The 15,473-nt window shown below is 37.0% G+C and overlaps 1 protein-coding gene across 1 annotated transcript; it reads right to left on the bottom strand.

The window, feature by feature from the left end:
* Positions 1-751: 751 nt before the first annotated feature.
* Positions 752-14,950, bottom strand: LOC128016865 (72 kDa type IV collagenase). Its single transcript, XM_052601723.1, has 13 exons — positions 14,521-14,950; positions 13,911-14,137; positions 11,759-11,907; positions 11,182-11,310; positions 10,909-11,082; positions 10,550-10,723; positions 9,489-9,662; positions 9,136-9,291; positions 8,839-8,965; positions 5,395-5,531; positions 4,292-4,451; positions 3,765-3,874; positions 752-1,764 (listed from the first exon to the last, which is right to left on the bottom strand). The coding sequence occupies exons 1-13, from the start codon at positions 14,671-14,673 to the stop codon at positions 1,661-1,663; spliced, it is 1,974 nt and encodes a 657-aa protein (XP_052457683.1). The 5' UTR covers positions 14,674-14,950; the 3' UTR covers positions 752-1,660.
* Positions 14,951-15,473: the final 523 nt, after the last annotated feature.

Genomic DNA, 15,473 nt, shown 5'->3' with positions numbered 1-15,473 from the left:
TTTAAACTTAAAATTGTCTTCTTTATTGTTTCTTTGCTTCAAAGCATTTGCTGCTGTATCAATACATAATCATCCATATCGATACGTGAATCCGCAAGGAATGCATCACAATATATTGCTGTATTGATATTTTGAACAGCGCCATTTAAAACCTTGTTCCATGTGCCCCTTTTATACTTTGAGCACCTGCCCCTCCAAAGGTCTCTGCACGGCCCTGGTTACACCCCACCTCTTACGGACATAAATTAGCCATGTAGTAGCCACTTTATTAGACCTGAAGTGATATAAATTGACAGCTTAAACCAATCGCGTCGATAGCCCTAATGAAATCTTACTGACACACATCATTGCTCAACGGGGCTGAGAAACATTTTTCTGACCGTAGACCAAGGCTATCGCTTGTTGGTTGTTCGGTGATGCTCGACTCGATACAGTCGCACTGAATAGTTTAAAGCTGTTCTTCATTCAGCAAAACAGCAACGGGATATTTAAGAACATAAAAGGACGTAAACTTAACTCTACAATTTACCTGCAACCCAATCAAACTACCCCCCCCCCCCCTTTTTACCCATAGATAATTATGAGTGGTAGGCTGCTCCTGTACATTAACATATTGAGAGCTCAGCTTTTTATACAATAGCCACCAGATGTCGCTGTTTGTCTAAATGTGACATGAGTAATTTTAAAAGCGTTTAATAATGGGAACCATACATACCGGTAAAACTGAAAAGTTAAATGGCAAAATTCCATGTAAAGGATAGTTAATATTTATTTTGAGATGTAGTGACAAAGTGCACAAAGCAAAATAGAAAATAATAAAAATAAAACATTACAAATATAAACAGATTGCATGTCAATTAAAAAAACTACAAAAAAAGGGAAAAAAGGGGTACAAATGATTACTATTCAGTAAATTCATGATATTTGCTTGACATGAGTCCATCATGCAACAAACCTTATACAGTCTTCAGGCAACCCGTGCCATGAATCTCTCTGTACCGTGAGACGAAAGAAACAAGACAAAAAAAAAAAAAAAAAAACCGATATGCTTTGACAGTTGTTTGGCCTTTCTTTTTACACAATTATCATGTATAAAATGTGTCCTTTTATTAAAGGCAGTAATTTTTTGTATTGGATAGTACTTACTACAAAATAAAACCTGAATGAAGTCTTTCATATTTGCATATCAGGACTAGGAAAAGTTGTGCTTTTACATACCGCCTGGATGAATTTATTCTGTGCAAATGTATAAAAAAGGAGATACATCTCACTGACACCACATTTATATGTAACTGGAAATATGTAACTGGGAAATGTCATAAGTCCTTTTAAATCTGATGATATACATGTAGACTATATTAAGGGGTAGGAGCTTAACTCTTTCATAATTAAAAATGAACAGAAGATATCACGCAATGACAAAACAACAAACATTACAATCTTTTCTGCCTATGTTTGGCATACGGAGATGGTCCAGGCAGTGAAGGCTACCAGGCCTCTCTGGTTAGCCAAGGATAGGTTATAATCTAATAGGCTCTGACTAACCAGGAGGGGCAGCATGGTAAATTTGAGTGCTGTCATTTGGCAAGGTAATGCTGCCCTTGTTTATCTTATGATGAAGGTCATCAAAAAGTGCCAGGGCTGAATGTTCTGCTGATGTTCAGCAACGTAGCCAGTCCTTTTTGATCTCCCCAACTTTAACAATGTTCAGAGTGCTGTCATCCATTTTGAGATAGTAGGAGTCTTTGAAGAAGTAGCTGTTACCTGAAAATATTTAAGAAGTGTGAATACCATGTGAAAATAAATAAAGGTTTAAGTTTAATGCAAATGTACTAATTTCACTCAAAAAAACAAACGAAAACAATCAAAAGTTTGAGGTTGGTAATATTTAAAACATTTTCAAAAGAAGTCTTATGCTCACCAAGGTTAAAAATATTTGATCAAAAATACAGTAAAAACAGTAAGATTGTGAAATCAGATTTACAACAAATGTTTTTCTGCTTTAATATTATTTTAAAAAGTAATTTTAAAAACCGTAAAAAAAAAACATGATCAAAAGAACAGCATTAATGCAAAATATATATTTTTTGTAACAATGTAAATGTCCGTGCTTGATAAAGGATTAATTTTAGTGTAAAAATATATATAATAAATTAATAAATTTGGGTTTAATTGTGTCTATTTAATACAGTTTAGTAAATCAATGACTCAATTTATCCATCAGTTAGTGATCAAATTATCTAAAATGTTAAAGAGTGGGCTCTAATTCACAACCTAGAGAAGCTGTTTGTACTTGCTCAGCTACCAACAGCCTAATTAGAAACAGAGGAACCTTTCAGACACCACACAGGCCTGCTCTATGAGGCATGCACATGTGTGTGTATACCTGTATGAGTATAAATGTGTGTTCGTGACAGCAGAGGAAAGACCTGGGTGGTTTAAAAGCATGTATGTTAAGTAAATTCCAGTAAACCTAAACAAAACCAGAGCACCTTGCGTAAAACTGTTAGAAAACCTTAAAGGGTTAGTTCACCCAAAAATTACTCACCCTCAAGTTATCCTTGGTGTAAATGACTTTCTTCGTTCAGAGTTATATTAAAAACGGTCTTTTATCTTTCAAGCTGTTTAATGGCACTCAGCTGGTGTTGCATGCATCAGTCCAAAAGAAGTAAAAAAAAAAAAAGCGCCCATCCATAAAAAAGAAAAGTCTCACACAGCTCCGGGGGTAAACAAAGGAATATCCATATTCAAAACATAATAATCACTTTAATGTAGCTTGCACCTACAGTTGTACACGGAAGCAGTTCTGGGCTTATGACGTATGAATTCAGCTTTGCGCATATGCGCTCAGAACAAAACAATGGTCACTACTTAGAAGTACAAAACAAAGATTTATAAAGGAGAATGTTGGAGGATTTCGATATATATCTGTAAGCCAAGAGGAGACTTGTTTTCCTTTGCTAAATTAAGGAAACTTTGTTCACTTTGCTCCTGTTAACAAATGTTGGTTTACACAAGACTCACCAGCGCTTGCGCAAAGCTGTCCTCCATACAGTACATCATCAGCCCGGAGCTACTTACGTGTACAACTGTTGGCGCAAGCTACATTAAAGGGATTATTATGTTTTGAATATGGATTGATTGCACATTGATTCGCTACAGAAGGCCTTTGTTTACCCCCAGGAGCAGTGTTTTTTTTAATGGATGGGTGCTTTTTATTTAACTTCTTTTGGACTGATGCATGCAACACCCACTGAGTGCCATTAAACAACACTGAAAGATCAAAGACAATTTTTTATATAACTCCGACTGGATTTGTCTGCTAATTTTCATTTTTTTGGGTGAACTAACCCTTTAAGCTCTCTCTTTTAAGCTTTTCTCTCATTTAGAGATTTTATGTGCTCTTTAGACAGAGGTTGTTACTGGAAAAAATGCCTCATCTTGAGCAGGGGGAACCATGTAGCTGTGTTTTTTGTTGTTGCTGAAGGCCTAAAGCCAGCAGTAATTGGGTTGGAGTTAACTGCCAAGAATGTTCTACCAGGCTCCACTTTGGTCCAGTTCACGCACACACACTGAGGACTAAAATGCAAGCAGTTATTAAAAGAAATCAGTAACTATATGTGAGATCTAACAGAATTTAAGTGAGAGAGGGGAAAGGAATGAGATGAAAGGTTAATTCTGGGTAGAGGCCAGCTTTTCTCCGAAGAGGAATACCAGAGACAAAGCTGAATCTGAAGCAAGGTGCTTGGCCATTAGTTTCTTACCATCACTATTAAGACTGAAAGCAGCATCTAGGTCATCAGGGATAGCACTCCAAGAGTCTGCAATAAGTTTAGGGAAGTCTGGATCCATCTTTTTCTTGGCTTCATTGTATCTGAGAAAGTGAACATTATAATCAACATATTTCTACTTTTCCTTAACTTTGAAATTCCCTGAAACTCCTAGGTGTGTAGTTGTAAAAGCATGTGTGAATTCCAGTCTCAAGGATATAACAGTCTGAGTTATTTATATATAGTCTTGTCCTTATTATATCCAGTATCATTTGGCTTAAGTGGAAAAATACTTGAAGTGAAAAAATAGTGAAAAAAGCCTTCTCAAGAACTTAACTAATCTGTAGAAATGTTACTGTCTGTCTGCTATAAATTAATAAAATCATTTCTACATCTGTGGAAAAAGAATTTAACAATTCACAACTTTAGTTTTTTAAAGGAACAAATTTGCTCATTAAATCACAGTGAACACATACTTTATTAAGCCCACAGATGCTGAGAGATATTTAAAAACAGATTACCTCCAGAACTTGTTTCCAGCAAATATGTAAGTCTTCTTGTTCTTGTGGAAGGAGTAGGCAGAATCAATTCGATGCAAATCTGAAGGAAGACCCATGCTGGAGATCTTCTTGGGATAATCTCTCTCCAGAGTACTGGCAGAATATACCCACATCTCATCACCTACAGAAACAATTCAAAATATTTTAAATACAAATTGTATTTTTTATGACACAGACACACACACACAATATTTTTCACCAATTTACAAAACATTTACAACTTTGAATGGGTGTGTAAGAGTTTTGAATGTTTTTGCACAGTTATGACATGACGAAGCGGATATCATATTATTTTGGAAGGCCAAACAAAATAGTTTTGCTTTCACAGTGAAACACACAGCGTCTATGACATGGCGGTGGAGCAACAGAAATACTACAATGAGGATAAAAGGTACGCCTTCTTTCTTTGCGTGAACATTTGGGGACGGCCTTATGCAAATCTTCCCACATAGTGACGTAGAGATGTGGGGGCGTGTTAGAGACGTTTTAGGGGGCGTGGACGAGTCTTAACTTTTATAAAGAATATCTCTTTGGATTTGAGACTTCAGTCTTTAACACTTTATAGATTTTCTTTATGCACCAAAAGCTTGTAATACTCCAAAGAGAAAGGACAAATTGAAATCGCATCATATGACCCCTTTAACACATTTTGTGGTAACATTATAAAAGTATTTGTCACTTTTAATCAATTGAATGTATCCTATTAATTTCTAATTAATAATCTTATTATCTTATTCTTGACTGGATTTGATTGATACCAGGTTCCAAAAGCATTTTACAATCTAAAGTCTAACAAGTATATATTATATATATTATTATATTAACTGTATCCCATCTCTGTTTATGGTACCAGTATGTGAAGAGTGCGGGTATATGGAGATGGATTGTGAATAAAATATATAAATGCGTGATATTTTAGATTTGGTAGGTCCTGTGCTAAGTTAAACTGCAAAACAATAAAATAAAAATTGCAACCTGTTATGGATTAAATTGGATTATATAACATTGCACTGTTGTATTAACTGCCATCAAACGCAAGTGTCACACCCAGTTCTGTCCTTTACCTGCAAAGAAGACCGTCTTCTCCTCTAGAGGATTCTCATAAGCTGCATCAATCTTCTCCGGAAGTTCACTCCAGAATGTAGCCACCAGCATGGGGCCTGTTGGCTTCCTCTTGACGTCAGCAGTCCTGAAGAGGAATCTGTAACAGGAGGGGTTAAAGTTAGACAGGGCAACAATATGCATGTGCACATAAAAAGAAAAAGAGTACGGTTACAGTGTAATATTTCCAAAATGTTATTACATTACTGTGATTTTCATTTAATCATTTTATATATATATATATATATATATATATATATATATATATATATATAAATATAAATATAAATATAATGATTAAATGAAAATCACAGTAATATAATAACATTTTGGAAATATTAAACTGTTTAAATTTTCATTTAATTTATATATATATATATATATATATATATATATATATATATATATATATATATATATATATATAATGTTTTTGTACATACACACTAAGCTTTGGCAATATTGTATCATTTATAGTCATGCTAAGTTAGCAATTTAGAACTGAACTGAGTAAAAGAGGATGAGAATGGAGATAAATTAAGCAAGTAAGATAGAAAGCAAGATAGAAAGAGACCAGTGTGTCGAACTCTAGCTACAGTGAGGTGATTCACTGAGCAGATGTTTCTTATTATGGCTGAAGAATGACTTAAGAGGTATTTGGACATGTCCAAACTTGCCTGCTGCCCTAAGATAAACCAAAAAAAACAATACCCCAGACCTCTTTCCACTGACCTATTTTTCAAAAGACCAAAAGAGTTCATTCTTGGACAAGAAGACAGAGATCTCAGGTCTTTCGAGTAACTACAGTTCACTAGAGTGAAGAAAAGCTTCTGTGAGCGGCACACAGCCTCCGTCAGTAGTTATCAGATCACAGCACTAGGTTAGAGTTGAACTGTAATCCAACATTTTGCCTCAAAGTTCCACTTCTTCTAATGCAAACACTTCTGGACATCCCTCCCTTCTCTGCCTATGCAATGAAACATGTAAGAACAGAACACTCTTGTTGTTAAAACACTAGCTGAGTTCAGCTCTAATTTGCAGCTGTCTTAGAAATGAAACAATGTGAGACAGAAGAAGAATTCATTTTATCAAATGCCTCAGTTTTGGCTTATAAACCTGAGCCAAAGATTAGATAAAATAAAGACTTTCTAGTCCAGCTGAATAAACAAAACATTAGTTAACCTTTTGGGGGTGAACTCTCTGGCCTAACTCTCTACTTCTCCCTTTTCCTCTGTGAAATGGCTTAAACAGCTGTCGGATTTATCCAGCTGGGTGAATATCTGAGATCTCAACTCATTTTGCCCACACAGTATAGTGAGAACTGCAGTTCCAGGGAACCTCAGATTCACAGTAATTTGATCATAACTCTATGATAATGGCATTTCCACTGCTGAACCATTTGACTCCTTGCCTGCACAGACAAATCATATTTATCAGTCACTTGGAGAAGATTGATTTTTAAGCTGAACTACCATAGACAGGAATCGCCATGATGCAAAGTTATATCAATAATTGGATTGATTGAGCCTTTTACCACGTTTTTTGAAGTATTTTGTGTTATAAATCTACAAACTAGAATTTTAAGACTTTTTACATTTCTATTACAAACAATTGTAATAGTTGCATATTTATTTTAAACAAACAAGCCAACAAATAAATAAATTAGCAGATAAATAGTTTTGAACAAAAGCATAGGTAAAGCAAATAATGAATAAACATTCTAAGATGGGGAAAGGGTGTGAATATTACATTTCCCCCCATTTTCCTCTGTCAGAGAGAAATAAGAGTGTACAGATAAAGGAAAAGTCAGGCTTTATTTAGATTTTTGGAATCAACATGATCTGGACACTTTAGATCAGAATTTAGAGATTATAAGAGCCCACTGATTGCAATCCAGACAGGCGCTCACATCCAGCATGTGTGTGGTCCTGTGATGATCTATAAACGCATAGCAGTCAGCTTTAAAACTGGAAGTGTGTGTAGAATAGTGGGTGGCTCTTTTTCGTTCCAGAACTCCTGACCCCTGAGCATGTTGGTCAAAACCCATGACAGCACTCTTTATACTATCCTTATATTTGCTTTGGAGACCCCACATAAACTTGACATTAACCTTTTGATTACATAAGTAATAAGGGTGGAGCATGGATAGTATTTCAAAACTGAAAAATACAAATGAGCAAATTCAAAGAGTAAATTATATTTAAATGGACGTATTACGTGTCATTTTATTTAGATTGTTTCTCGGGCACCCACATAAGCAGGATAACCCAAGCAACATCAATACTGTAGTAGAATGGTACTAAGAGGGCAGCTGTGGCCTAATGGTTAGAGAGTTGGATTTGTAACCCGAAGGTCACAGGTTCGAGTCTGGGTGCTGGCAGGAGCTGGCGGGGGGTAATGAACAGCACTCTCTTCCACCCTCAATACTCATGGCTGAAGTGCCCTTGAGCAAGGCACTGAACCCCCAGTTGCTCCTTTGGTGCTGGCTGCCCACTGCTCTGGGTGTGTGTTCACTTCTCACTGCTGTGTGTGTGCGCTTGGATGGGTTAAATGCAGAGCACCAATTCTGGTAAATGTCATGACTTTCACTACTGTATAACAGAGATTCTAGACTAATTATCAGTTGAGCGTTTTAAGGTAAACAATTTGTAATGTCTGTAGTCAACGATGAGGAAAATGTTTACTTGGTCATGATCATGTACTACATTAAAGCAGTCAGCATATTTAGTCTCCCACTTAATCATCCTAGCAAAACTCAGCCAGACAAAAACAATGCGCTCCAAGGAATAAAAATGCCCCCTGATATGGTAATGTCTATGTTGAGGTATTTTGATTTTGGGATGTGGGATCAGATTTGTGGACTTTCCCCTGTCTACTCTTGCCACCACTTACTTTCTTTGAGTTCATTTGATTTCTGGACTAACAATGTGGCTAAAGCATTAGCATGATTCTTCTCCTGTTTAAATCGTCATCCTGTTATTCCAACCACCATAAAGCCATTTCTCCCAGCCATACTGATTTCAAAACGATATGCTGAGGCTTTTTAATAGGCAGATAAACTGGGTCATGAAGTTTTCCCCAGATGGCCATGGGTCCATTTCCTGTGCATGCAAGCAAAAAGATTTTGAAACCACTGAAAAAAGATGAACTGAGCGATCCTTGCCAGCAAACGCTAAAATGAAATAACTCCTACACGCAGTTGTGCGCCTGGTATTTTCTGCTGTGAATCATGGTGTTTTATTCAACCGGTCAAATTATTGCATAGATATTTCGTAGACCAAAAGGCAAAAGTAAGCAGTACTGTGATCCTGCCTGAATATACCCTGTTATTTCTATTCACCTCGGAAATAAGGTTAACATTAACAACATCATTTAGGCCTTTCTGTGAACTGGGTGCCCTTAGTTACCTGTCCTTGAAGAAGAAGGTCTCTCCTCTGATCTGGGCTACAGCATCAAATATGATGTTTTCATTGCATACATCCATTGGTGTGACCGGTGGGAGTTCAGTGGGTAGTGGTTTGTCTGTTGGTACACCTGTAAAGAGAGAAGTGTTAAGAGGAATAAAGGAGACAAAAATACTTATAAATACTTTAAATATAAATATAATCATCCGAAAAAACATATATGATGAACTTAATGTAAGTACTAAATTGCATAAGTTGAAGCTGATAATTTCAGCATTGTCTTTCAGACGTCATGCTCACCATAGAGCTCCTGGATGCCTTTAACATCATCAGCAGACAACTTCAAGGTTTTAGTGAATGTGTAGATGGGTGCCATGAGAGCTCCAGGGTCTTCAGAGTGCTCCAAACCTAGGGCATGGCCGAACTCATGGGCTGCCACTAGGAATAAACTGTAGCCTGAGAAAAAGAGATGGAGAGAGATCAATTTATTTATCTGACTAAATTATATAACAAGTATAGCATAGAACAAGAGAGAAAGAGTCAGGAAGTGACTGCGTGTGTGCAAATCTACATTTTTTTTTGACACCAGAACAACTGAATATGTTTTGCATGCTACAAATTACACAAATGATGACACAAAATCACTATGCTACCTTGGTCAGGACAAAACCCCCACTTGCGGTCGTCATCAAAGCTTTTGGTGACGGCACACCACATCTTGCCATCACTGCGTCCGGACGTGGTGCAGGAGTCGTAAGTATTGCCAAGAAATTTAAAAGGGAAGACGCAGGGTGCCCCTTCTGAATTTCCTCCGACTGTTGACATGGCTATAATTAAGATAAATGAATACCAAAAACGTTAAAGGTTGATAATGATAAAATTTGTGTTATAAAAGCAGTGACGGTTTATGATTAACATTTGATTTACAACCTTCTAAAAATTTAAAAATAAATAAATAAAATGCTTAACAACAGCTAAAACACTAGGAGAGGCAAAATAAGCAGTGATATGGAAACTGTTACGATTGAGTGTGCATATCTGTTATATGATTTTACAAGCTATAACACAAGCTGTAAACCCACATATTAGATCATGGCATTCGAACCTAAAGAAAAACTACAGTACATGAGCTAAGAGAGGCATCAGGGAGGAGTCCTTCTCAATTTCACTAGACTCAACAGTCTGAATCACACCGACTCGACAGACTCAGAATGAAGGTCACACCAGTTTCATGGCATAAACAGAGCTGTGTTTCATTAAAGTTCAGCAAAAATATGGGACTGTGTTCCAAAGTTCTTATTTAAAGTGATGGCTTGCACCACTGGACTTGTTTTTGTGATGCTTTTATTAAGCGCACACACACACACACACACACACACACACACACACACACACACACACACACACACACACACACACACACACACACAGGTAGAGAGGACTGCATTCCCAGGGAATTACAACCAGATGAGGAGTTCTGTGCTCCTGACTTGCTAATGCCAGATGGGTAACACAATGGAAAATATCTCATAATAAGAAACTTTTACTGTCTGCTGAGTGAATAGAGAACTGCTTTAAAGACTGAGTAGCCTTAAAAAACCAAATGCATGAACAGACACATTACTGATTAAAAGTAACTGTAATGACATTTCAAAACAACATTTCAAATAATTATAGCTCTGGATTGGAGATTTACAGAAAGTTGTAGACTGACCTGTCTCAGGACAGAATCCATAACTCTTGTCGCGGTCGTAATCTTCGGTAGTGGCACACCAACGGTACCCATCATCCCGGCCTGAGGTGGTGCAACTATCATATTTTTTCCCCTGGAATGTGAAGGGGAACTTACAAGGAGCTCCATCTGCATTTCCACCCAATGTAAACAGGACTGAAACACAGGAAGGAACAAAACTCAAAGAGTCAGTGATTGTGACATACAGTATTACATTCACAATGCCACATTCCTTCCCCAAATTAAGTCTGAGACATAACGGCCTAAACGTTGCACCACTTTGAATGGGAAGATTGTAAAATTTATACACTACTGTAAAACTTAGCATAAAGGATACTCACGTTCATGAGGACAGAAGCCATACTTTCCATCTTCATCAAAGTTGTATGTGGTGGAGCACCAAAGGAACCCATCATCTCGACCCTGAGAGGTGCAGCTGGTGTACTCTTTACCCATGAACAAGAATGGAAACTTACAGAACTCCCCCTCTGCAGTACCATACTTCACCTTCACCACTAAATCAAAAGAGAGAAAGAGATATCACATTTGATAAACAAATTTTGTACTTTGCTTTAAGAGGTAACAAATCAGCAGAAGCAAGACAGCTGGCATACCTTGTCCCTCTCCCAATGTCCAGAGCTCATCATCATCGAAGTGAGAGTCTCCCCCAATACCAGCTCCAGGAGCGAAGGCATGAGCCAGAAGACCATCCTTCCCATCAAACGGGTAACCATCACCATGTTCTACGAGTAATATAACACATTTAACTCAAAAATTGTTATAATCCAATGCACCGGGGTTAGTGTTTTGAGTTCGGAATTGCACGGTTAATAGGGCTCTTGTGTATAGTTTAATTTTCTTTTGATTTTGTCCACAATTAATAATTTACAGACTGCTCAGGATAGATTTACACTGTGAGAATACTGTTAGCATTCTTTGTAATTGCCTTGTGCAGTCATGCTGGTATTTCCAAAGACCACAACTTAAATCAATCTCTGGTGCAGGAAACTCCATAATTAAGATTTTCTGGAGTGACTGCGGTTAGTCTGTGACTTAGCAAGTAAATGTAAGAGCTGTGATTTGGGGGGAAAAATGAATCTGAGGTTTGTACATTTACAAAACAGTAGTTCAGAAACTTGTGTACAGAAACACATTACAGAAAGACATGAACCAAATGATTTTCTCAAATACCATTTCGGCCAAAGTTAATCATGATGTCAGCTTCCCCGACCATTATCCTGGTGAATTTCAGAGGTGTGACATCACTCCAGACTTTAAATGCACGATAGAAAGCATCATCAACTGTTTCTTCATCCAGATCTGGGGTGTGCCCTAAGATCCTGCAGAAGATGAAAACAATATTGCCTTCTTTTTATATAAATGTTTATGATGCCCTGTGTTTTTACCTATTTAAGTTTTTTTTTTTTTCATCTTTAGGTAACTCATTTACAGAATTGTTTGGAATATTGTTATAGCAGATAAGCAGGTACTGCATTTGCTTTTTTTCCTCATGACTTGAGTGGCTCAAGAATACATATGATTAGGAATACATAAGCCCAGGCAAAAAGTCGCCACCTGTCATGTTTCACAATGGCATCGTCTGACTCAAGTAACGTATGCAATAAACCTTTGGATGCTTCATATGCCAATGGTTTGCCACAAACTCTTTTTTTTCATCAAAAAAGGGGATGTCCAAGTTCCCAGTTAAATCCAATCATCATCAAACTATTAGCAGATAGGAGAGGACAGTGGGTTCAACTGATCACCTGCATGGTCTGGTTTCTTTCTCCTAAGGAGGGAGCTCCGCCTCAAACCAAAACCAGGACTGTCAAATCCAAACCTGTTCTGGCATTACAAGGCAGTCTGAAATGGTCCCTACAGAAAAATGGAGCACCATCAAACCTATTTGGCAGGTGCAAAAAACTAAAAAGGTTCTCTATTAATATTCAGTAAGAGAATGTCCAAAGCTCTTCAACAGTCCCAGAACAGCATGGGGTGAAACACTGTTATTCTGACCACCCTGGAAGACACAGGAGACACTGCTAGCCTCTGACAAAAGAAACAGCCTTTTACAATGTACAGTAACAACAGGGGCTGAATGCTCATCACAGCTCTCGCCACAGTTTGGAAGCCTCGGTTGTATATTTAAATGAAAAAACTTATGTTAAAAAAACATACATAATGTTCTTGGCAGGTGGACACTTATCAAACCAACTAGCAAATGCTAACTGTACTTGAGGCGGTTACTAGAGCATGTATCTTAGAAACATTCAGTAGTAATGTTCTGCTATCTAGTGCCAAACCACAACACAATATACAGGACAATAGCATTCTACAAGACAGCAAGGGATAGATGTACAATCTGTTCAACTGATGAAACACTGAAAATGTGTTTTTTTGTTGTCGTTTTTTTTTTCAGTGGACAAAATAACTGGAATACATGAGTTGTGAAACCTAGATGTGACCTCAATACAGCACATTCACAGACTGAAGGGAGCATCCTGAGGTTTCAAACTCAAACCAATTGCGACAGTCACAGCTGGTTACAGCTTCACACAGTGTTTAGAACAGCACACCAATCTGCAATGATAACTGTCTGCAATGGCAAATTAATTGTACTTTATTTTTTTTATTGCATTTACTATTGACATTGTTTGTGCTTTTTGATATTAATTAACATTTAATGAGGTGCTAGGCTTAATATAAACTTCTCTAAGAAGGCTCAATATTAAATCTAAATATCTGTTCCATTAGCAAGGCTGACACTGGCAGAAAATCTAAGGCTGAGCCATTTCTTCCACAGATCTGTGTATGTGGTCTGTTTTTTACAGGCAAAGCAACAGTTGTGGTCATGACTCACTAAACACTGTCAGAACATGTATCTTCAAGATCCCAACTCTGTCCTTTTGGTTGCAAAAGACTATTGATCATTATTTTGTGTTTGATAATTGGCCAATTCCTTCAATGACTGTAAACATTCTTTCATGGCCAAACATTTCTTGCATTTCCGGTGGTCAGCACAACTTTATAACCTAATAAAATCAGATCTGTTATTCCTTTTTAAACTCCACCTCCATTATACGGTACAGTAGCCACAAAGGTCCTGCTGAAGACATTCTTTTGATTGTCTTAATGACTGACACAAATATGGTTCCTGTTTCTTCTATAAATCTTTTTGTAACCACAAAACTCTCCCTCTCAAACTACAAAGATATAATGTAATGGATTATTTGATATTGACAGGATTATAAATGATATATATATATATATTTTTAAAGGGTTAAAGTGACTGACAAACAGTAAGGAGACGTACAGTTCAGCACTGTTTGAGGTAAACACACACCTGTAGGTAACGTTCTTCTGTCCCCACTTGGGTTTCCTGTGAAAGAAATTGTAATTGGCCACATCAGGAACTCCACATCGGGGTTTCTTCATGATCTCTACTGTCTTCTGGTCAATCTCTCCTGTCTCAGGTAAAGCGAAAAACTTCTGCATCTTCTTCAGTGTGTCCTTCAACAACATCAGATTACACCGGTCTTTTGGGCAGCCATAGAACTTATTTAAGTAGTGCTGTGAAAAAGATAAGTAAGAAAACAATGAAAAACAGACATACATTACACATTACACATTTTCCCAAACACCATGTAAACATATGGTGTATTTGTAATAAAGGCCAAAAGTTATATACTGCACAAATAATTGAAATAATATAACTGTGTTAATATTAGTAAAGTTCTAAGGGACCCAAAATTAACATATATAATTTATTTTTATATATTTATAATTCATTGTATATATATATATATATATATATATATATATATATATATATATATATATATATATATATATATATAAAACGTAGAAATATCTAAATAATAATAATAATAATAAAATAAATAAACCCTAACTGCTTTCATGAAAAATATGAAATGAGTTGAAAATACACTCACCAGAGCCACTTCTTTCTCTGTGAAAGAAGTATCATCGCCTGGAAACTTTATGATTGGTGAGGGCGCAGCAAAAATTTGCAAGGAAGCAAGAAACTGTATGAGGAAAACTTTGAGGACAACATGCCTACAGCTGACAAACTTAAAGCACATCATTTTGGCCCGGTTCGGAGATGACCGTGTGTTGAGTATAAGTTGACGAAAAGGCCTTTACAACGTGTCCTCCGAGCTCCAGGTTTGTCCGACTGCACTGCAAATGTTCTCTTTTCCTCAGTTACACATCCTGCTTTTGTGGATTATGGAATTGGTTCTGCTTGCACACGCACTTTTCTGATGCTGGGGCATGGGCTGAGACTGCGCAGCGTATCCAAGAATTCGGCCGAGCAGTGAAATAGGAGACGCCAGCGGGAGCGAGCGATATGTGAGTGCACGCGCACCACGTAGAAAGTCGGAGAGGCTTGTTTTCTTGAATTAAATCAGGCCTGTCGGTTTTAAACATTTGAAACTGTTTTCTTAACCCGGTGTTTTCTTGTTCCATGTTCAACACTGTTCACATTTAATTGTAAAAAAAGCACATGAGCATAGTGTGGTAATAAGTTTATTATTGGTTGTCTGTTGCTCAACAATGTAAGTGTACCCTAATCAGCTCTGATCAGCCTCTCCCATCCATATTGTTAGATTTTTGTAAACATAAACATAACCAGTCCGAAAATACTCATTCATGACTTTATATCCCTTTCACCTTTTAACAGTGTACAAGGCTCACATACTGTCCATTTTTACTACTTTTGATCTTCATGAGCATAAATGTTTTTACATAAATGGAAGAGACACACAGTAACTCTAAACTCAGTTGTGCATTTCAGATGCTGTCATATCCAACAACCTCATGATCATCTGCAGAGAGAAATGGCTATTCCATTACACCAATATACACACATATTGATGGACTTAAA

Source organism: Carassius gibelio, chromosome A7 (assembly GCF_023724105.1).
Source record: "Carassius gibelio isolate Cgi1373 ecotype wild population from Czech Republic chromosome A7, carGib1.2-hapl.c, whole genome shotgun sequence".
In the NCBI taxonomy this organism is placed as follows: Eukaryota; Metazoa; Chordata; class Actinopteri; order Cypriniformes; family Cyprinidae; genus Carassius; species Carassius gibelio.
This window is presented reverse-complemented; position numbering and strand designations above follow the sequence as displayed.